Source organism: Lathamus discolor, chromosome Z (genome assembly GCF_037157495.1).
Source record: "Lathamus discolor isolate bLatDis1 chromosome Z, bLatDis1.hap1, whole genome shotgun sequence".
Lineage (NCBI taxonomy): Eukaryota > Metazoa > Chordata > Aves > Psittaciformes > Psittacidae > Lathamus > Lathamus discolor.
This window is the reverse complement of record NC_088909.1, coordinates 66,989,319-67,011,686: the sequence shown is the minus strand read 5'-3', so window position 1 is coordinate 67,011,686 and position 22,368 is coordinate 66,989,319. Positions and strand designations below refer to the sequence as shown.

The window sequence follows — 22,368 nt, the reverse complement described above, 5'->3', positions numbered from 1 at the left end:
TGCACTATAAAAGAAGACTTAATCCTCTGAATTGGATGACAGACATTTGGCACTCTTGACAGTGTTTGACAGAGAAATAACGGGATGCTTTGTAGTAAAACCTGGATTAATGGTAAAGCCCTCTTTATGTTATTGCAATGTGGTGTAAATGAGAGAACTAAGCATGCTGTCAGCCTAGGAAAAAACGTGCCCTTTGTATCTCCAATGCAGATTTAAGTGCTGTTGAGAATACTGTAAATACTAAAGTTGTGTCATTAAGAACTCCTCTTTATCTTATTTGTATTACATTGACATTTTGTAGATTATTTAAACAAAGACTTCTACCAGTTAGAGTAACTCTGATTGCAGTGTGTTTGCACAGCTTTCAAATTCAGCAAGTTAAGATACTTGTTTACAAAGAGTAGGCTTTTGGGAGATAACATGCCATTATCCATGCTCTTCTAGGATGGGGAATGCTATTCAGCTTTAAAATAATTGTTCCCAAATGATTGGCCTGTAATGCTGTTTTATTGAGTTTACTGTTTCAGTTTACAGAGGAATTAACCATTTCAGTATGTCTTTCGGTTGTTTTATTTTCTTTTTTCTTAAATGCAGTGAGTTCATATATGGCATGGAATCGTAGAATGGTTTGGGTTGGAAAGGACCTAAAGATTATCTAGTTCCAACCCCACCACCATGGGCACAGACACCTCACACTAAACCATGTCACCCAAGGCTCTGTCCAACTGGGCCTTGAACACTGCCAGGGATGGAGCATTTACCACTTCTTTGGGCAGCTTGTTCCAGTGCCTCACTACCCTCATCCTGTGAAGTGTGTAGTTGAATTTTCGTATGACATATGTGCATAGCTTTTGGCTCTGCTACTGTTTGATGGAGGAATGAGGAGGTGAATGAAGGTAGGTGCAAGCCCACTTCTGCTGGAGTAAGCAATTACTTTATTGTTGAATTCCGAGGCAGGCTATTACGTCCTTTCGTTCTCAACAGTAATAGTAACTATGTTGGCTCATGGTCAAGTTTTTGGTGCAAGAGAGTGATACGGCTTATAGAAATTCTTTCTTGTTAAAGAGTCAACAAATTAAATAAAACTGCTCCCAGTGAGAAATTCTTGCTTTGTTACCTGATTGGGGAAAAAACAGAAGTAGATGTGAAATAGAACACAGTCTATCCTCTGTTGACTTACTAGTTAATTCTCCACTACCAAGCAAAAGGTTAGAGTTCATGGAATGTCTTTTGACTCGGTTTGTACAAGCAGAAAAGCTAGATAAGACAACCTGGCAAAAAAATAACTACATATTACTCTGAAAAAATTTCTGTACTTTTATCAGCAGGTATAGCTGGTCTCTTGCTGTTGGCAGAGTATTTTGGAGAAGTAATTTGGATCCGGAATAAGTCAAATGGTTTTTGTAGCTATTGGCCTGCTGTTGTACTATCAAATATTAGATACATTTGTAGTCATAGCCAACATCCTGAGTATTTGTTTAATTCAGAAAGCTTGGGTATAAATGTGATTTGTCCTAGAATAATCTAAAATTTTTAAGCAGTTTAGCTTCATTTTCTAGCACAATTGAGGTATTGACAATTAGCTATACAATTACCTCTCATACTTATTTTGCAATTCTGTTTTGTTAGAACAGTAGACAAATTCAGTCTTAGACTGCTTTTCAATTAAGAAAGTTAAATTCAGAGGGAAAATTAATGCCCATATCAGAAATAGTCTTAAAATATTATAAGATTCAGGCTTATTTCATACAGAGAAATGTATAACTAGCCATAACCATCTGAAGCCATAACATGGCTTGTTCAGTAGTGTGTCCTCTGTAAGCAGAAAAGCAATTCTGGTTTATGTAAGAGTCAGGTCAAAGTAGAAAAAAAACTTACTATTTGATAACTTTTTTTTATTGTTTTCACTATGTGACCTCATTTTTAGAAAAACTACATTAAGTTTTATGTGGATACTTATAGAATCATAGAATCATAGAATAGTTAGGGTTGGAAAGGACTTCAAGATCATTTAGTTCCAACCCCCCTGCCATGGACAGGGACACCTCTCACTAAACCATCACACCCAAGGCTTCATCCAACCTGGCCTTGAACACTGCCTTGCATGGAGCATTCACAGCTTCCTTGGGCGACCCATTCCAGTGGCTCACCACCCTCACAGGAAAGAACTTCTTCCTTATATCCAATTTAAACTTCCCCTGGTTAAGTTATAATCTGTTACCCTTTTTCCTGTCCCTACAGTCCCTAAAGAAAAGTCCATCCTCAGCATCCCTATAGGCCTCCTTCAGGTACTGGAAGGCTGCTATGAGGTCTCCATGCAGCCTTCTCTTCTCCAGGCTGAACAGCCCCAACTTCCTCAGCCTGTCTTCATACGGGAGGTGCTCCAGTCCCCTGATCATCCTCGTGGCCCTCCTCTGGATTTGTTCCAGCAGTTCCTTGTCGTTTTTATGTTGAGGACACCAGAACTGCACACAATACTCCAAGTGAGGTCTCACGAGAGCAGAGGGGCAGGATCACCTCCTTCGACCTGCTGGTCACGCTGCTTTTGATGCAGCCCAGGATACGGTTGGCTTTCTAGGCTGCGAGTGCACACTGCTGCCCCATGTTCGTTTTCTCATCGACCAGCCCCCCCAAGTCCTTCTCTGCAGGGCTGCTCTGAATCTCTTCTTTGCCCAATCTGTAGCCGTGCCTGGGATTGCTCCGACCCAGGTGTAGGACCTTGCACTTGGCATGTTTGAACTTCATAAGGTTGGCATCAGCCCACCTTACAAGCATGTCAAGGTCCCTCTGGGTGGCATCCCTTCCCTCCAGCATATCAACCGGACCACACAGCTTGGTGCAATGGTCTTATAAGTATACTTATACTTCATCTTCTTTGGCATGCAGAATAATTTAGGAAGAAATTCTTGTTTGACATGTGTACATGCATAAAAAAAGAAGGAAAACAGACCAGGAAGAAGCAATCAGGTAGCAAATGTTTCAGGGTATTTATCTCTGTCCCAACAATTAGAGAAGACATAGGTAAAATAAAAACAGTATCTATGACTATAGCGTATGTTCATGAAAAGCATGTGGAAAGGTGATAATAATTCATAAATATTCCCAGTGGCAGGGGTGTGTGTGGGGGGGAATTCAGTGAAAACTGTGAAGGGAAAAAGATTAGCTGAAATAATTTAGAATTGTAAGTTGGGTAGATCACTGGAATGGAGTAAGTATCACTTGATCAAAATAATAACAATCATCTAAAACTATTGCAATTTGTGATATATCTGTTTTGAGGGGAGTGGGAAAATACAAAGAATATAGCATACGGGTTTGTTACTTGCTTATAAGCTGTATTTTAAGAGGACAGTCATACTGAATTCACTGTGCTTCATGCTTTTGAATGATTTAGATGACTCGCAAGGCACCTTGGAGATTTGAGAAGGCTTTTCTTGTTTGGTTTAGAAATGAAAACAAACAATTAAATTGCAGTGGAAAGTATCCTGGATATCTGGCAGTAGTGGTTTCATGCATACCTGAAGACAAAAGCCTGTTAACCCTGTTTCAGCCGTGAGTGGGGAAGTCACTGAGGGTTATTGCTGACAGAAGTCAGTATCTAGTAAGATACTTACAGTGGTGATACTTCAGATAGTCAGGCAGTAAAACCATTTTATGACTCTAAAACAGAGGAAGATGCTCAGACACAGTGCAACTGTGGCTGAGGGATCATTATGCAAGCATGATTTCAACTTCATATCCAGGCTTTTGAAGGAAGTTCGTTATCCTCTTAAGTCTGGTGACTTGAGGAATTACCACAAATGTGACACAGTTTGAAAACCAAGTATTTCTGAATCTCTGTTTCTCTTTTTTCTCTACTCGTCTTGCTCCTAGCCTCTGCTTACTTACTCTCCCATACGTTTTCATCATGGTGTATGTAAAATGATTAAGATTGTTTTCGTTTGCCTTGCTTGAAGGGGATAAAGAGAGGAAAAAGGAAGTCATAGGCTGAAGGTGGCCAGTCATCTCATTAATGTCTGAGGGTGCTTGTACATGGATTATCATTCATTGTTCCAGAGCGTAGAGCTACTTCTTTATGCCTGTAGGAAGAACAGATACTGAAGTTTTGTACTTCAAAAACAGGCAAAAGTTGGGTGTGGTGGGTGTATACTATTTTTAAAATTATGCTGCAGGAGACAGATTGTTACACAGAGCTAACAGATGCATGAGTTGTTGCAGGTTCAAGTTGGAATCTCTCAGTGAAAATAACTCCTGCATTCTGGCAATTAAGTTTTTGCTTGGTGTTCAGCTGCTTGTCTTCCTTCTGCTTGAAGACCATTACGCTTAACTGTGAACTGATGTGGAACTCTAAATGTGCAGATGCTGCCCTTTTTGCTGGACTCTTGATTACAGCCTGTATGTAATATGTAATTCAAAGAAATAGATGCTCATAATTGGTATCCAAAACCTGATATATACTTTTAAGAATAAGCTACATAAACAATGAAAGAAGAAGGAATGAATGGGGGAAAAGATCTGCTGTGGTAGGAAGATAGAACATGTTCATGTTGGAAACCCGTAGACTAAATGGAAGATGAAAACTGAAAACAAATGCTTGCTTTGAAGTATTTTTTCATGTGTGGTAAGAGTCCCTACGTTTTCTGAATAGTTTAAAAACTATTTTCTGCATAGCTATGTAATAATCCCACTTCTTACCCATTGCAATATATGGAAAGCCTCTTCAGAGTAAGTGCAGTAAATGAAGTGGTGATGAGGTAAGAAAACAAGTGTAAACCAGGAAGGAATGACTGAGTTTCTACATGCTGTTTTCCATGGTTTACAACAGCACTTCACAATTTCGCTTTACTGTATATATTCATGAACTTTATTTCTTTACATTAGCAGGTATGTTTTCTGTAGTGTCAGCTTTTCTCATGTAATTTTCTGAATCCAAAACATGTTGCCTTCTACTAAGCAACTTGCATGGGTGGCCTTTCTCTTATATGTATGCATTTGAAAATAAATAGTTTCTTTTTAACTTTTTGTGAAGGTTTTTCCCGTGGAAGTGTAGGAAGTTGACTAACATAGTAAAAATGTTATATTCAGTAATACAATGAAAATATTTTGTCTTTGTCAAAGAAATTATTTTGCTGCACCTTTTTCCACCACGGAAGTACTGTATTGAGAAAGGAGAAAATATGAAGAATACCAAAATGTATAATGGTGTTAGTAATATATAGACAGATATATGACTGATAAATAGGTGGACAACTTTAAGTGAAACTTTCCCACTTTCAACTGTGGAAATTTTGTAACGTGCACCACAAATGTTGTCTTTAATGTAGTTAAATATTTAGCAAAGACTGTTTTCATGATTGCTGTCAAATTTTTTTGTAAAAATTATTTTAAATTACATATAGCAGGCACTATATGTAAAAGTAAACTAAAGTATTTCTTTAGCTTTCTGTCATATATTTCAGAATGCTAATCAGAAGATGCGCTAGGTGCAGCACATGAAAAAGTTTTAACAGTATGTATGTGTGTGATGGTATAATATTTGCAAGAATACTTTTGGATTTTGATACTATGATTTTACTTGTCATTCAGAATAGCTTGGCCATAATAATGTCTTTGGAACTTTTTAAGCATATTTACATTTAGAGTGAGAAAAACATGCTATTACTTATTTTGGTACTGGATGGAATTTTACTTCCAGGAGAAAGAATTTGTGTCAGTAATTGTGCCCTTTCAGTTTCTTGACTAATTTTTCTTCTCCTGTGTTAAATTTGTTAACTTTCTTTCTTTGTTTTTTACACTAGAAAGTTGACTTGTTCTTAATTGTCCTTTCTTTCTTCCTATGGAATCAGTTTCTTTATAGTCCTGAGATGTGCTTAGGTACTAATCACTAGCATCTTTCCAATGATTTGAAAACACTGCAGTCAGATCGTATATTATCAAATTTTTCTTTCACGAAGTTCAGCAACACTTGCACTTACCTAACTGTGTTAATTAGTATATACTATTTTCAGTTAAACAACTATTACACACACTTCTAAATGTACAGAATATGTCTTGTGTTGAAAGTTTTGTTTCATTATTTCATTCTTTGTCATAACATTTATTCATAATGAGTCTGACATTCAATGATATAAATGGATTAAATGTGCTAGTATCAGTAGTTTAAGAACAATAGTCAGAGGTTCTTAGCTGAATCAAATTGTACTGATTTCAATTTTGCTTTGCAAGATTGTCTGATGCATATGATATACATGATAATTCAGGTGAACAAGACCAGTTCTGTAAGGTCAACATGGGATTTTATGTAGGAGGAAATAATGGGGGGACACACACAATAGTTTGGTAGAGAATTAGTTGAAGAACAGAAAACAGAAAGCTTTTGAAAGGAAATTTTCAGCATTAAATAGATTTCAGTTAGTGTGTTAGAAGTCGAAAATCAGAAATTGGCCATGGGAGAGAAGAATTCAGGAGAAAAATAAATGAAGTCAAATTCAAAAGAAAGCAAAGTAGTGTGGAATGTTGACTGAAGTTTTCACTTTCTTTAAAGGTAATACTAGTAGAAAGATACTAGGAGTATTTTCATCTGTGTATGTAAAACTTTCCTCTACCTAGACTCTCATCTGTGTATTGCTCAGAATAATAAACTTCAGATTTGACCTTTAGTTTTTCTTAAGATGTCTCCGTGTTCACTGAGTGTTTTGATTCTACTGACAATGTTTATTGTTTTTTTAAAAATAAATTACTGGATTTGGAAGTTGGGAGCTGGATTAAGTTGGCAAACTTTCTAAAACATTAACAAGTTAAACAGAGCCAATTGTGTTTCAGCCATTTAGTGGGAGCCATTTAACTAGCGGGCTTTGTTCCAGAGAGCTGAGATAAATTTTTCAGGAGAAATTCACAGTGGCCATGAGCTTGCACTGGCATTAGCTGCTGCAGCTCTTGAGGTAGCTTGTTTATAGTCACTTTATCTATCATAAGAAAAAACTTAGAGCAGCTAATTCAGGTAGAAGAGGAGGAGCTCTTTGTGTGTATATGGTGGTATTTTGATTTGCTTTCAGATATGGCAGTGTGGGTCGATGTGCTTAAGTTTTGTACTTCCAAAACTAAATATACCATTTGTGAGTTTATTTGCAATTAGTGGTACTTCTTACATTAATTCTGGTTCTCTGCAAAGACAAGCAACTTTGACTTTCAGTGCATTTACAACATTTGGCTTTTTTCCCAAAGAGATTTCTAATCTTCTGCGTTTAAACAGATGTGTAAACCAAAGTGTTGCTGCCTCATATACTTTGGTCTTATTTAATAAGGGGTAGATGGATGCATGTATATGGGGGTATAAAATACTTTTAAGACGGGCATTGGCATGATTAGGCTTGTATTCTATGCAAGTTATGCTTGCTTACATTAAATTAGAGTCCTGATTTCGTGACAGACTGATAAATGCCCTGAGTCTTATCATAGTGAGATCTGAACACTATGACTACATTTCATGCAAAAATTCCACCAAAATAAACATGTCTTAAACCTAGCATTACTTTCTTCTTTTACAATAAATTTTACAAGTAAAGTTCAGTATTATATATGCATATCTTAATAATAATTTGTAAACATCTTTAATGTATACAGAGCTGGCAAGATAACTGTAGAATATTTATGCTATAGTTAACATCTGCTAATTCAACCTTAATTTTGCTACTATCATCATAACATTATTGGGAGAATAGGGTTTTAATTTTAATTGGAACTTTGGTTTCAATTTTATGTAGTATTTTTAATAATAAAGTGAAATTTTCATCTTTTGAATTGTGCATTTAGCTTAAAAAGTGCAAATTTATGCCTGTAGGTCCCTTAATATTAACATCTCTGTGTGTATGCTAGTTTGAGGTTACTTGCCAAAGTAACGGATTGAGAACAGACGTGAGATTCTAAAGCTCAAGAACATTGTGAGCAGCCCATGGAAGTAAAGGCAGTGGACATGGATCAGATAGAAACACATTGGGAAGAAACACTGTAGATCCAAACCCAAATTTTGAACTCCAAATGACAAGGTGTGAACATAGTTTGCGTGTTCATCTCTGAAGTAGTGTTAGTAGGGAGGCTGAGGACATCACTAAGCGGTCATTTTTTCCCCCTAACTCATTTGAGAAAAATAAATTTAAAGATGGTGGAAGAAAAGTTACTCTTCTGTTGTGTTGTGGGGTTTTGGTTGGTTTGGGGTTTTTTTATCCTGTTTTTCCCTGCTCTTCAAACACATTCTTTAATTTTCATATTTCTTTTGGCTTGTCTTTTGGCAAAGGGGAAATTTCTGAAAAAGAAGGTGTAAATAGGATTACATTTTTTGTTGACTGTCAATGCATGACAAGTTGATCTGTAGTACAGTCTTACTGAGTTTGATTAAAACGTTAGCTTTTTGTTGGCATTCTTCACTTAAGAAGCATCATGTGGTTATTAGCATCTTAGGCTTGCCAGTATTATAATAAAAGTGTAATGTTCAACTTTTTTCTGTTCCTTTACACGTGAGTATAGTGATACCTTTTCCAAAAGTATCACAATTCTGAGTAAGTGTGTGTATGTTAAAGATTATGATCCTGACAATTTTTTTCACTTGGTATTTTTGAGTGGCATTGTGATTAATTTTAGTTGTCTTTTTCTCTGAGTGTAAGCTATTGACACAGGCATTTTCTATTTTATAGCAATATTTGGAGGTTGTAACTGAGCTTTGGGTCCCATAGTACAGGATTAACCATTTGTATAACCCCTGGTTTTGCATTAGATTACTTAGATACTTTCTATTTAACCTTACAATTAACCTGTTTGGAAAAATATCTCACCTTATTCTTGGAGAACCAAGACTGCCGTCAGTGTCTCTGAAAGTTTGTGACTGGGTTAGGGAGTCTGCACTGCAGCCCTGAATCCCTAGTCTTAGCATTCAAATCATTGAGTGCTAGCTAATAGCGACTGAAGTGGGTACAATAGATCTTATCATTATGTTGGAGACATAGCTGTTCTGATGATTTCCGTGTCTCATTTAACTAGAAAAATGAAGACAACACAGCAGAGAAGAACATTATGAAGGGACAACAAGAAATGTTGGCAAACAGTAATCAACACCACCTGTATGTTATGCATCCTGTGACCCAGAAAAACAAAAAAGTACACAAAGTAGGTTCAACCACCTTCTTAGTTGGGAAGACACCCAAAGGAATCTGCAGGTGAGACTGTTTTAGTGAGATGGAAGTAAAATCCTAAGGCTGAAACTAATCTCCTTGTGAGGAGTTGCTTTTTCCTTTGTTTCAACCATACTCATGGAATACTGATTAATTTCTATGGCAAGAGCAGAACTAATGGGAAACTTCCACTCACATTGCACAAAGAGTACCATAATTGATTAATAAGATGAACTGAACCCACAAATCACTTTAACATGTTGATTCAGTGTTTTATATATTACAGAGCTGTGCAGTTGTCATCACCATGAGTGTTCATGCTATGTGCCTCATACAGTACTACAAACCAATGTTTAAACTGTAGAGAAACAAGAAATTTTATAGTGTGAACTTCTGACTGCCTACTGGTTTTGCTCTGATCTCATCACTTTCTTTGAAAGACTATTAAAGAACTTTGGACTTTAGTGGGGTTGTTAGCATAGGGCTTAATATTATTTAATATTTTATTGCCCCCCTAATTTTTTGAAGGATAAATTTTCTGTCTTTGTTTTGCCTTTTTCCCCTCAACTTTTGCTTTTATAAATATTTAAATTTCATTGGTATATAGATAAAAGTTCAAGAACAATAGCCAGGTGGTATGTGGAAACAGGAGAAAGCTGTAGCTAACTAGGCAAACCTATAGAACTGGGATTTGGTATATATATTCAGTTCGGCCTTGAGACAATTAAATAACTATACAATAGTTATGTTCCTAGGTGATACCTGTAAATGTTCAAAATCTGTCGTATTAGCCATCTGGCCTTAGCTATACTGTTATTGTTGAAGTGCTAGACTTGCTTACTGTTATAGCTCTTGCAAAAAGCTTAAAAGCACGCTCACTCTTAAAAGTTAAGCAGGTCGTCTGTTAGCGCATGGCTTGCAGTTACTTTATAGTGCATCTGAATGTGCTGTACAATTAATGAGGATGATTAGGTGCCTCAGTTTGTGTTGTAAGGTAGAATCGGAAGCTGTCTACAGTCACCACATCACAAAGGGTATAGTTGGAGCTAGCCTGTCAATTAGTATTTGAGTCCAGACAGGGTTGAATCTCACTGCCTGTTGGAGCCCTCATACAGGAAAGGTAGCATGTTTCATATTCTTTCTCTGACAAGGGAGCATAAACCCACCTCTCCAGCCTCCCAGTTAGGTTACCAGTCTCTAGGTGATGGCTAACTCAGGGTAATTTCCTTTAGTTGGAGCTTGGCCTCTCAGCAGAAACAAATACTCTATAGCTTACTGGATAGGGTGGAGGTACAGTCCCTGTCTCCTGTGAATGTGTTTATCTAGCTGTTGTTTAGCAAGTCTTTTAAAAGGAGTTTGAGCAGCTACTTCCTTCTTCCTTTCCCATCCCCCCTCCCCTCTAAAATAAGGAAGCTCATTTCGGTGATTACTTTCTGGGATATGTGAAATAGGAGAATTGAATGAATGGCTTGAAAGCTGCTTTTGTTTCTAGTTAAAGGTATCAAAATAACATTTTTCCTTGTTCATTACAGGAGACAGTTAGAGGAAATGGTGTCCCACTTTAATATGGGATCAGTAGAAGAACTTGCAGAGCGTATTGTAAAAGCTACGTCAGAAACAAGGCACATGATGTTGAGGGAATTCTATATTTCCAAGTATCCAGAAATGGAGTCTTTCTTCCTAGCTGAAACAGCAGCACAGTCTTCACATGACTGTGAAGAAAGAGAATTGAGTACAACACACGCAAAAGAAAAATCCGTTCTTAATTTTGGAAGATCTAAATCTACTCCTTCATCAGCTAAAGGACTACCTCGGAGCAGAACTATGGAAACACAGAGCCAGCAGAGCCGTAAAGTAGTAGAGCAGCTTCACAATGACTCCTACTTGCAAGATGTGTGTGTTGATGCAAAATATAAACAATCGCCCACTGTTGCTACTCAACATATCGAAAGGAGAAACAGTCAGGCATTCAAGGATTTTATGGCATCTGGCTCATTAAGCAGTAAATCAGAAATAATTGAGGTGCTGCCTGTAAAAAGTTGTGAAGGACAGCAGGACTCAGAAGGAACACAGCTGCCAAGAAAAAGATGCTTGTCTCAGTCAGCAAATGGGGAGAGAGAAGCTCGTACTTGTAAGAAAAAGTCTTTTGTGGACTTACTTGGAGATACCTCTATTCTCAATGACCTCTTCAGAAATGATGGAAATGGGCCTACAGACTCACTAAGGAGATTCCCTTCAGGGCAAGTAGAGAAATCAAAGGAGAGACCAAAAGATTTCTGGGACATGCTGAATGATCAGAATGAGGAGAGCCTCAGAAAGCTGACAGACATAGCAGCTGTAGAGAAGCTATGTGAAAAAGCACCTCCTCCCCAAGTGACAGAAGAGAGAGAAGTGCATGAAAGTTCTCTTTGGAAAAAAAATGAAAATTTTCTATGGAAAAAATACAGTCCAGATGATTCAGATGAACCATCCACTGCTACATCTTGTAGTGTAGTAAAATGAGAGTTTTCTACGTGACTTGCACTATAATTATTTCATTTGAACATTAAAATATCCACAGCTTCAGCAGTATTCAGCAAAATGTAACTTCATGAGATTAAAGGCAAAGTGATGAAGTCATATTCATGATATGGATTTGCATTTTACACATATGAATATATATGTAATTACATGTGTATAGTACCTATATGCATAGTAGTACATAAATACTATATATTGTAAACTATGATATATTAATTTTAAATTAAGCTTTTTTAAGTGTTCTGAGTGCAATTTTTTTCTTGAATTCTGGTTATTTCCTAGACTCAGTGGCAGTACTAAGTAATTTTTCCTGTTTAATTACATTTTGGACATCCTCAGTCATCTATGCAGAATCTAATGATATTAACAGGATTTGACAGTGATATTCCATATGCTTTCTCAGCTACTAGAGACTCAGGGACTTCATGAGATCGGAATGATTGTGTCTAATATCTTTTACATATTCTTGTGTTGTTTTATAGTACACAAATTAGACTAGACACAGCAGTTAGCTGCCTGAGGGAATTTCAAGAACCTATACGATTATAGAATCAGGGCATGGTTTGAGTTGGAAGGACCTTCAAAGATCATCTAGTTCCAACCCCAGTAGTGTGGATGGGGACATCTTCCACTAGACTGTGTTGCTTAAAGCCCTTTCCAACCAGGCCTTGAACACTGCCAGGGGACACAGCTGCCAGGGTTGCACAGCTGTTCTGGGCAACCTGTTCACATGCCATACCACCCTTGTCATTAAAAAAATCTTGTGCCTAATCTAAATCTATGCTCTTTCAGTTTAAAGCCATTACCTCTTGTCATTACTGGTTGTTGTAAGAAAGTCTTTCCCAGTCTTTCTTATAAGCCACCCTTAAGTATTGAAAGGCCACAGTGAAGTCTCCCTAGAGCCTTCTCTTCTGCAGGCTGAACAACCCCAACTCTCCTAGTCCAGCCCTCTGGCCCTTTTCATGGCCCTCCTCTTGACCTGGCCTAAGAGGTCCATGCCTGTTTTATGCTGGGGACCCCATATCTGGATGCTGTACTCCAGGTGGAGTCTCATGAGAGTGGACGTAGAGGAGGAGAAATTGCTACCTGGAGGGACCCCTGTAGGGATCAGTCACGCTTAATTATGGAGGTTCAGTCAATCACCCACTTTCTAGTCAGATCTTTCTCTCATGTTACTCCTTTATCTTCATCTATGCAGGTGACCAGTAATTCAAAGAATAAATAACCATACATTTCTGGTACAGGTACACTGGGTGTGTGCACCATGAATCCTTTGATTGATTGATTTCACCAATGAAAGCATACAGAATTTTGTGTTCCTGATTTTATCAGACTGTTCAACTCTATTACCCTTTCAGCATGTTTATACAGCAGTATATGCTTGAGGAAAGCACTGGTGCCCGTCCCTGCTTTTATGCCACCTCTGCTATGTAGGCAGATTTGTCTGTAGCACTGGGTATTGTGTGTTCTGACTTTGGCATGAGAGCTGCTGGGTACATGTTCTGTCTGCCATGTTTCAGCCAAAGCAAATGTATTTACATGTATCTTCCACATTTGACTCTATCCTCAACACTGGAGCTGGAATGGACCTAGTTATGATCATAGCATTTCTTACAACATCAAATAATGTATACTGTTACTTTGCACTCACCTTTCTGGGCAAATAATTTTTATTAAACATTAGTTTTGCCCAACGGTTCGCCAGTGCTATGTAGTGTTGCAGTCCTAAGCTTTCAGGATAAAGATGTGGAAAACTAGGATTGGGTTGAACCATAACTCCTCTTTCTGATGCATCAAATGCATAGGTTACCAAAGAGAATGATGGGTAATATTTTTTACCCAGTTGTGAATATACAGACTGCACCCCATTCAACTACTTCTGTAGCAGAACATACTAATTCTTTCTAAGATGGTGAGGAACATGACCTCAGAGTTCTAATTTGCATTTTGGGTACAAAACAGGGAAATTTGTACATCTCTGAGAACATAATGAATACTTTCCATTGTGTACTTGGGGGACAAAAAAAAGCTTCTGGATCTCATTTTTATTCCAGTACTTAATATGCTACCAGTATTTCAAAAAGGAGGGGTTCATCTGTCAGTTGTTGAGAATAGGCAATACAGTATGTATGGAGTAAAGAAGTTCTACATACTGACAAATTATCAACTTACTCCTGAAATGCTCACTGTAATAAAATTTTAAATGAAAACTGCTCTTCACAGATTGGAGGAGTGGTTATGAGATATGTCATATCTCATTTCCTGAGTAGTCATATCACATTTGTCAGTGCTGTGGGGTCATGTGAAGGAGTACCTTATCATAGTAAGCAAAAGAGGCCAGGGCTTCATGTTGCTCTGGAAACCTTAACCCTAATCCTTGGTTTTTGTAAACTGAAATCTCAGATGTAATGCCGTATTAGTAAAGAGTTGTACATTGAATATACTATATAAATTGTTTTATGCGAAGGGTAAATGTTATGAAATTTTAAAACCTTGGACACTGAAGCTGCACAGCAGCAGTCTGTGAATGGTGGTAGTTTTTGTGGTCTGGATGTCTGCCCACTGGAAAATAAGCTTAAATTTCATCTGGAGCAGCTTCTACTCTGGGTCATGGGAAGCCGTTCTAGGCTTTGCTCTGTCTCTGCATTAACCATTATGCGCTTATTGTAATTGGAAGCCATCTAAAAAGCTAACAGGGAAATCTGAGTTAACTACCTGGAACAAGGAGCTCAGTACTTAACATATTTGATAAAGTAGTAAAATCCTTGGTATTTATAGGCAGCTAACATAAGTAAGAAAAATATGTCCCCTAACTGTTTTTCTCACCCTCGATCTATGCTGTTACCGCTTTATTATACCCAATGATATTTAGATACAAACTGAAATGCAGGATAGTCAGCTTTAAAAAAAAATCTCAACAAAGAAAATGAAAGAACTTGAAAACTGCTGGTTATTCATACGTTTGCGTTATGTACAGCTGAAGGAAGTCAACTTGAGACTGAATATCTGCACCCTTCTTGTTGATTTTAATAAGTACAGCATAAACTAAGGCCTTTTATTGGTGGCATTAGTATTCACTTTCTTTACAGATTGGCATTCTTCTGCTTAGAGAGGCAAACTGCTGCTCAGTTAGAGAAGAGATGATTTGGTGGAATAAAGAATATGGTCATCAAATACAGGAAAAGGCTGCTGCACAGAGAAAGAGAATAGCCCCTTCATGTCCGCAGCAAAAAGAGAAAAATTAAATGGCTTGATCTGCACCAAATATAATTGAAGTTAGATAATAGGGAAAATCTGTGAGAGTACATGTTGTGTAATAGGTTAATGTAGTGCTCGTCAAAGTAGGAGAAGCAACTATCTGTTAGAAGTTGCATCAGTAAAACTGACATGTTTTAGGCCAGAAGGAGGGACTGGTAACTTCCCAGTCAGAGAGCTTCAAGGGCTTGTTGATTTCAGCTGCTATCAGGGCACTAGGTAGAAGCTTCACCTGAGCACCACCAGCTTGTCTGTCATAGTCTGAATCAGTAGACATTGGGAGAGCAGAATCTGATTGATATAGGTAAGATTTTGTATTTTACTTATTTTAGAAGAACCTCGGAGCAGTGGAACTGTACAGGTAGAAGGCTGAACTGCATGGCTGATTACAAAGTGTGAAGTCATCTTCATTTTCCTGAAGTAATCAGAAAATTATGTTTCTCATCTATAGGGTGTTCATATGCATAAATCAAAACATCCATAGAAGTGCATGTTTTATTCACGTGTGCCAAGTCCTGATCGTGTATTTGTGGAAATACATTTGTTATCTGCAGTTGAGCTGAGCTACAGGGAGATGTCTTGAAGTAAGATATATGTCACTCTATAGCTTCCTGTGCAGATTTAATGTATTTTCTAGGGAATATCACCTAAGCCATAAATATTGCAATTTACTGCACTAGGGATCTGTGTATAAAATATTTCTGTCATGGCGAAGACATCTGTATGATTTTTAAAAAAAGTATCTCAATAAATTGAAAAGGGAAGAATTTGACCTATGTGTGAAGGTATATTTATTCTTTAAGTATTAAAAAAAACCCAAAAGATAAGTTTTGTCTTCTTGGAAATACATGATTATCATTTTCTTTGGGTTTAAAAATGAAGGAAGCTTTGGGGGAATGTAATACAGTAGAGTGGAGTTCCGACTTCCACATGTTCCTGCATGGTTGCAGGGAGGTACAAGCTACAGGGTAGCTGTGGCGGCCTCATAGTGTAAGGAAGTAGCTTCATGTTAGTTATTACTTGATTTCAGTATAAATCAGCCAGGAGGAGAAGGGTGTCTGTTTTGTCATTACTTTTAGCTGTAAATGGCAAACTAGGTTTTAACTGCTCCTTGTTGCAATTTCCTTGTTCTTTTGCTTGGTGGGATTCCTATGGGTCTGGCTTTGCGTCCCTGATCTAACACGGAGTACCAATAGCCTCCATTGCCTTCAACTGAAGTTCTTTGATTGGAAAAAAAAAAAACCACTTGGGGAAAAAAAAAAGGTTGTCTGTGAAATAGTAAGAAATTTGACCCTTCCTAAGCTAACAAATGCAGCTCTGTCAGCAACCTGTTTACAAAACTGTCACCAGGCCTAGTTAAAAACGCTATGTGTGCCCTGGGTCTGAGTTGCAGTGTAATTTGGATCTTAACCATGTTTTGCAAACTGGAGCTATGCTTATAGCTACACTTGGGAGTAGCCATGTGGTACACAGATTTCATATTTGGTCTGGGGGAGGTATACTGAATAATTTTGGATAATGAATATGTTTGAGAAAGTCAGGGAGTGCATGCAAACATTTTGTGAGCACATTAAGGCAGTTTGAAAGGATGTATTTGCTCAGCTTTAGCAGGTCATGACTTCGAGCACTGAAAGGCAGACTGATGCCAGCACCATGGCTTCAGCACAGTGAGCAAAAGCAGCATTAATAGGAGGGAAAGGAAGTTGGCAATAGCACAATCAAAGTATCACAGGATACTTCAAAGATCATAATACTACATCTGAAGAAGATGGTTTAAGTTACTTGCTTAGGAATCTTAACAGCAGAAGGAGGAGAGGGTTCTGTTCTTCCAAGGAAGCATTTAACTGCCTTAGCTGCTACATACTTTTCTGTTTCTGCAGTGCCCTGCATATTTTATTCACTGCATACCTTCCAGATTATGCAACAAATGAGGTAATATGAAAACTCTCTCTCCTTGCATTTACTCATTCCAAGTTGCACATCTTGACTTGGTGCATCCTATGGAAAAAAGTAATGACCATGTAAGTAGACCTTGTGCCAGAATCTACCTTCCTGATTAAGCACCTGAAAATAGGTGACTGGCTTTAGGTAATTCAGGAAATGCAGTTTCTTCCATCTAAGCTGGATGTCTAGATGTGCAGACGAGAAAGGTAGTGATTGAGAGCATTTAAGAGGTATGCCTGTTTTTCTGTAGATCACATGTAGATCATAGGGTGGTCCTTGTGATGCTATCTCGTGTGATTCTGCAAGCTAATTCTAAGAGAAGGAAAGCACATCAAAACAAGATGATTGCAGGGCTTCTAAGTCGTTTGCTGACATCCTAATTTTTGTTTGGTATCCAAAAAGCTAAATTTCCTTTTAAAATTATTATCTCAATTATTCTTTGAATTTGCTTGAGCTGAGAGGATGGAATCAACAGGTCAGAACTTGATGTTGTGTCTGTGTGTCCTCATGCAGTATGACTGGGTTGACATAACTTACACAAACTGGAGCATGAGCAGGCCAGCTGCACTAAAGCATTGTTTTCTGAAATTGCACGCATGCAGTGTAATCACATTAGAATTTGTACTAGTCTATTGCAGCATGTTCCAATGACTGAACACTAGTTGTATATTTGATATCAGCATTCACAATCCCTAACACTGCACCCATGAAAGACAATGGCAGAGCAGTGGGGATAGCCCAGTTGCTAAACAACTACCAGCTCAACTCAGAATGAATCTGCATTTTAGTTCAGCAGGACTGTTTATACTACAGGGCTTTTCTTCCTTTATGGTTTGATATTAAGTTGTTTCCATCAAGTGAATGCTTATATAAACATGATCTCCTATATCACCCTGAAAATTATTCTATGCCAATTACTTTAAAAACAAATACCAGATGTCTGTTTATATTGTTTGAAGCAAATGCTCACAACCATTGGCAGGGCTGGCCTGTCTGTGATCCAGGCTGTGATGGAAGTTCCAGCAGAGTTTCTAGTTGTTCTGTTTTATAATTCATAATGTGGTCTAATTGGGAATATAATTTAAGTGTCTCTGAGAAAGCTGTTTTCTTAAAACTGCTCTTTTGTGCTTTGGTCTCATCACCTCCACAGTGGATTCGGATATGAACTTGGCTTAGTCCTTCTATGTGCAGATACTGTAATAGCATGGCTAGAGTAATTCAGGCTCCTGCTGCCTCCCTTTCTGCCCCACACTGTTTTGTAGTTGCAATTATATATGTTTCTGTATTACTGTACGCTACTTCTAATTTAGGACTCTTGTACTTGGAGGGAGTACTGAGAAATACCTCCTCTTTAATTAAATGTTAAGGTTCCATTCTGCTTCTGATGTGTTACTCTATGCAGTATTTAACAAAACCAGAATCTAAGTTCCTTATAATGGGTGTCGTTGCTTGACTTTACTACATGCCCCAATCATTAGAAGTAGATAATATTATATTTTTATATACACAATGAGATATATATAATGATATATTTTACATGTAATATATATACTGTATATATTATATACTATACATATGTGTAGTATAAATGACAATTATATGGTAGACTATCTGTACAATATAGTCTAATTCTAATATATATGGAAAGAAACTGTGATTGTATGACACACATTTTAGGCCTGTGGCAAAACAAATAGTAAGTATTTTACCTACATACTTGACATACTGTTATTTGAACCTTGGGAAAGTAGAATAATTTTCTGGTTTAGAATTTTGTGGTTCTATCAAATTGTTGCAACTGAGTAATTCACCATCTGATGGCACCTTATTTCAAACTCAGAAACCTTGGGCTGCTAAGAGAACACTATAAAAACGTAACATGCATCCATAACAAATGCCTGAATTCACTGGCATTTGTCTCTGATCCTTTGTAAGCTGAAAACCTGAACAAGGTAGAAGAAATTAAATGGGAAAATGCGCTTGGCCTAGACAGTGGTATTTGTCTTGAAACATTTATGGGTATGTATGAAGGGCTTCTCTTCTTAAATTCCATTTCATTGGAGGAGATAGAAGTAGTAGGAAGGCTTTTAAAGGGGAAAGCTGTATTTGCAATTGCTTATGTAATGGAAAAATTAAAATCCTCAGTGATAATAGGGAAAGCTGTTTAAAGTTGGTTTCTTTCTTTAAATTTTATTATTTTTTTTTTTTTATCCTTTGGTTCAGGCACATGTTAACATTCATGAATACCAGTAAAGGCGGAATATCCTAGCTAGGTGACTGAAAAAGCCCAAGACGTGGAATCTGTTTTCACATGGAGACCCTGGTTTCCAGAATGTCAAACTCTTCTGCCACCCTTGGTCAAGAAAGGTGAAGATTTAGGCCTTTTAGCAGCGTTGCAGTGTTTTCTCTGCGTGGTTACATATTTAGACAGTGGTGGTAGGTTCAGTGTGGCTACTGTTTTTCATATCATACGTGAAGTCTTAGCTTCTACCATGAGAAGAGACAGCTGCCTCCTGGTAGTCTTGAGGGTGATGTGTCTGGAAAAAAAAAAAAACAAAAAAAAAACCCATCATGGTAAGAAAATGATTTTAGAAAGCTTTAAGGGAGTTTAAAAGAATAGAATGGGATATTTTTATTTTACTTTCCTTAGGGTGGAAATCCCAAGACTCATCTTAGTAGAAGAGTTCATGTTAAAGACTCAGAGTGAGCAATAAAATACTCTGTAATTGAGTTATTATAATTTAAGCATGTCACTGGTCTATCTTTTTTTGTTTCATTCAGTCAAGCGAGAAGTGGGTGTTCAGAACCTCTGGAAAGCTGCAGTGAGTCTGTTCCTCCTGGTAGCAGAGAACTTCCATTTTTAGCTTTGCAGAATTACAGGGTAACAGACAAAGTCTGTGATATGTGTCTGGCTTTACCTTTTGTTGTTGTTCAGGCAGGGAACTGGGAATTAACTAGAAAAGATTATAGCTGTCCAGTAGCTTGGTTTGGATGAGTCAAGATGGTAACTGCTGTGCTGCTGCAGCCTCTTCACAGCGACAGAGGCTGCGGCTGATCTCGGATGCAACCTGGAATTTCTTTGTTCTTGGTTTTGTGCTAGGACAGTCATAAGGAAAACTCCAAATCTGAAAGGGAAAGAAATAAAGGAATCTTTCAGAGAAGAAGGTTGATGTCCCTGGGAAAAAGTTAGTATTGGTGAGCATACAGCTGAAGGGGGCCTATAGGAATGCTGAGGATGGACTCTTCTTTAGGGACTGTAGTGACAGGACAAGGGGTAACGGGTTAAAACTTAAACAGGGGAAGTTTAGATTGGATATAAGGAAGAAATTCTTTCCTGTTAGGGTGGTGAGACACTGGAATGGGTTGCCCAGGGAGGTTGTGAGTGCTCCATCCCTGGCGGTGTTCAAGGCCAGGTTGGATGAAGCCTTGTGTGGGATGGTTTAGTGTGAGATGTCCCTGCCCATGGCAGGGGGGTTGAAACTGGATGATCTTGAGGTCCTTTCCAACCCTAACTATTCTATGATTCTATGATTCTATGAATACTGTTCTGTAATGCATTTACACTAGTTGGCATGAGCATTTGTAATGCTCTCATTTTCTTTTTAGTGTTTTTATAACTGTTTCTTATGCGGTTTTGACAATGTGTTTTTTAAAATCTTTCAGATAAAAAGAAAAAGGAATTCCATTACTTGGAGGTGATTGATTCCCACGTATATCATAATGAAAATGTAGAATCACAAATTCCTGTTTGAAAAAACAAAGTAGCTAATAGCAGGAAGCAATAGGTTACAGCCTTTTCTGAGGACCAGCCAGTAATGGAAAGAAGGTGTTGTTAATAGAGGTCACAGAAACTGGTTGAAAACAAAAGAGGCATATTTGGATTTTTGGTTCTATTCTACAGTCTGGAGACAGTGTTTGTGTATTTTACACAATGGATCATTATGCCTTGGCTATGTTGCATCAGTCTCTTGGAGTCTGCTGAGTCTGCTCTGCTTTTCCATTTCTTTTGTGTTCCTTTTCAGCTTGTTTCCCAGCTAACAATCTTCCTCAAGTGCACTGCCTGGGCACCATCAACGGGTATTGATGGTACACCAGTCAGAATTTCTCAGCTCTCAGTTCTGATGCCACAGCAGCTCCTGGGGGCCAGGACCAGAAATTGCATGAAAAGTCACGAACTGCCCTATAAGTGATATTTTAATCGGGAGGATGCTCAGTTCATCTTTGGGAAGGATATGCACACAGTCTGGTGATGGATGCGGAGGTGTGTGAGGTCAGGGTCGTCTACTGTTTCAGTGGTGTGTTTAGAAAACAATGGTGCTGCTCTCCAGGAGATTTATATAGAGCATGAATAGAACACAGTATTTAGAACTATAACTTCGCCAAAATTTGTCAGATTTTCAGCTGGGCATGACCCTGACAGTCTTATCCCTTACAGTAAGGTAACACCTTTTTCCCCACCCCAAATATCTCTCCCAATGCATGCAGAGAAAACAGATTCTCAGTGAAATGGCTGTAAGAAAAACGTAGGGAAGAGGGAGATTGCTCCCCTTTAACCCCATATTCAGAACAGCTGTACTATTTTAGTTGAAACTTACCAGAAAAAAAAATCAGCCTGACACAGACACCCAGCATGGAAAATCTCATCTTGAGCACTTAGAGTTTGGCAAAGTTACAAACAACTGAAAGCAAGGCCCTATAATGGAAAGCGTTAAGAAAGCTTAACTATTGGAGGAAGTAACAGCAGTGTATGTAATACAAGTATAAATGTACATTTGTGTGCATAAGCAGATAGAGAGTATCCAGGATGATAGAGTAGGTATCAATGGCTTAGTTGTGTGGCGGTATTACTGGTCAGGTACACAGCAATGAATGAGGTACAGAAATCAGTCTGTAAGCACCTTCACTTGTTCATTTTAAGCTCTGCAGAGGCAGTTCAGCAGAGGTGCTACAACTGTAAGGCAGGAGAGCTCCTGAACTATTGAACGCAACGAAGCTACTTCTTTTAGACCAGCATGACGGAAATATTCAAGGGGAGCTGAGCAGGAGTTTGGCCAGTGTCTCAGTGGTTAAGTGCACTCACTTGCTCTAAGGCTGTGGAGAATTAAGCTCTGGAGGTGGTATTGAGGCAATGGAGTAACTGCTGTGGAAAAGTTTGGCCTTTGCCTATTCTTTGTATAGTTTGTTCTCACGAGCCATGCAACACAGCTCCTGCACCTGGGAGAGGAAAGGATGTGAGGTTTTCATATGCAGTAAATTTACCTGTCTGTTTTATTTCTCTGGATTATAATGGAAAATAGTATTAGAAGTACCCAGTGATTTTAGCTTAGCTAAACAAGGAGTGACAGAACGAACATTATTCTTAAGGAAATATTCTTGTGGGAGGATTTTTCCTCATCTCATTATGCAGTAAATATAACTTTAATACGTTTGCATCAGCAGTTTCTACTCTTGAAAGCTGTGTTTAGATGGCATCAGCTTTTATTTC

The 22,368-nt window shown here is 38.0% G+C and overlaps 1 protein-coding gene across 5 annotated transcripts in view; it reads left to right on the top strand.

Annotated features, from left to right (window-relative positions):
• Positions 1 to 15,711, top strand: part of ERCC6L2 (ERCC excision repair 6 like 2) — a 62,028-nt gene extending 46,317 nt beyond the window's left edge. For all 5 annotated transcript variants that reach the window (XM_065661937.1, XM_065661938.1, XM_065661936.1 and 2 more), the window contains 2 exons: positions 9,034 to 9,209; positions 10,697 to 15,711. In XM_065661937.1, the coding sequence (XP_065518009.1) occupies positions 9,034 to 9,209; positions 10,697 to 11,666 (1,146 nt within the window). In that variant the 3' untranslated portion in view covers positions 11,667 to 15,711. The remainder of the gene's footprint in view (positions 1 to 9,033; positions 9,210 to 10,696) is intronic.
• Positions 15,712 to 22,368: the final 6,657 nt, after the last annotated feature.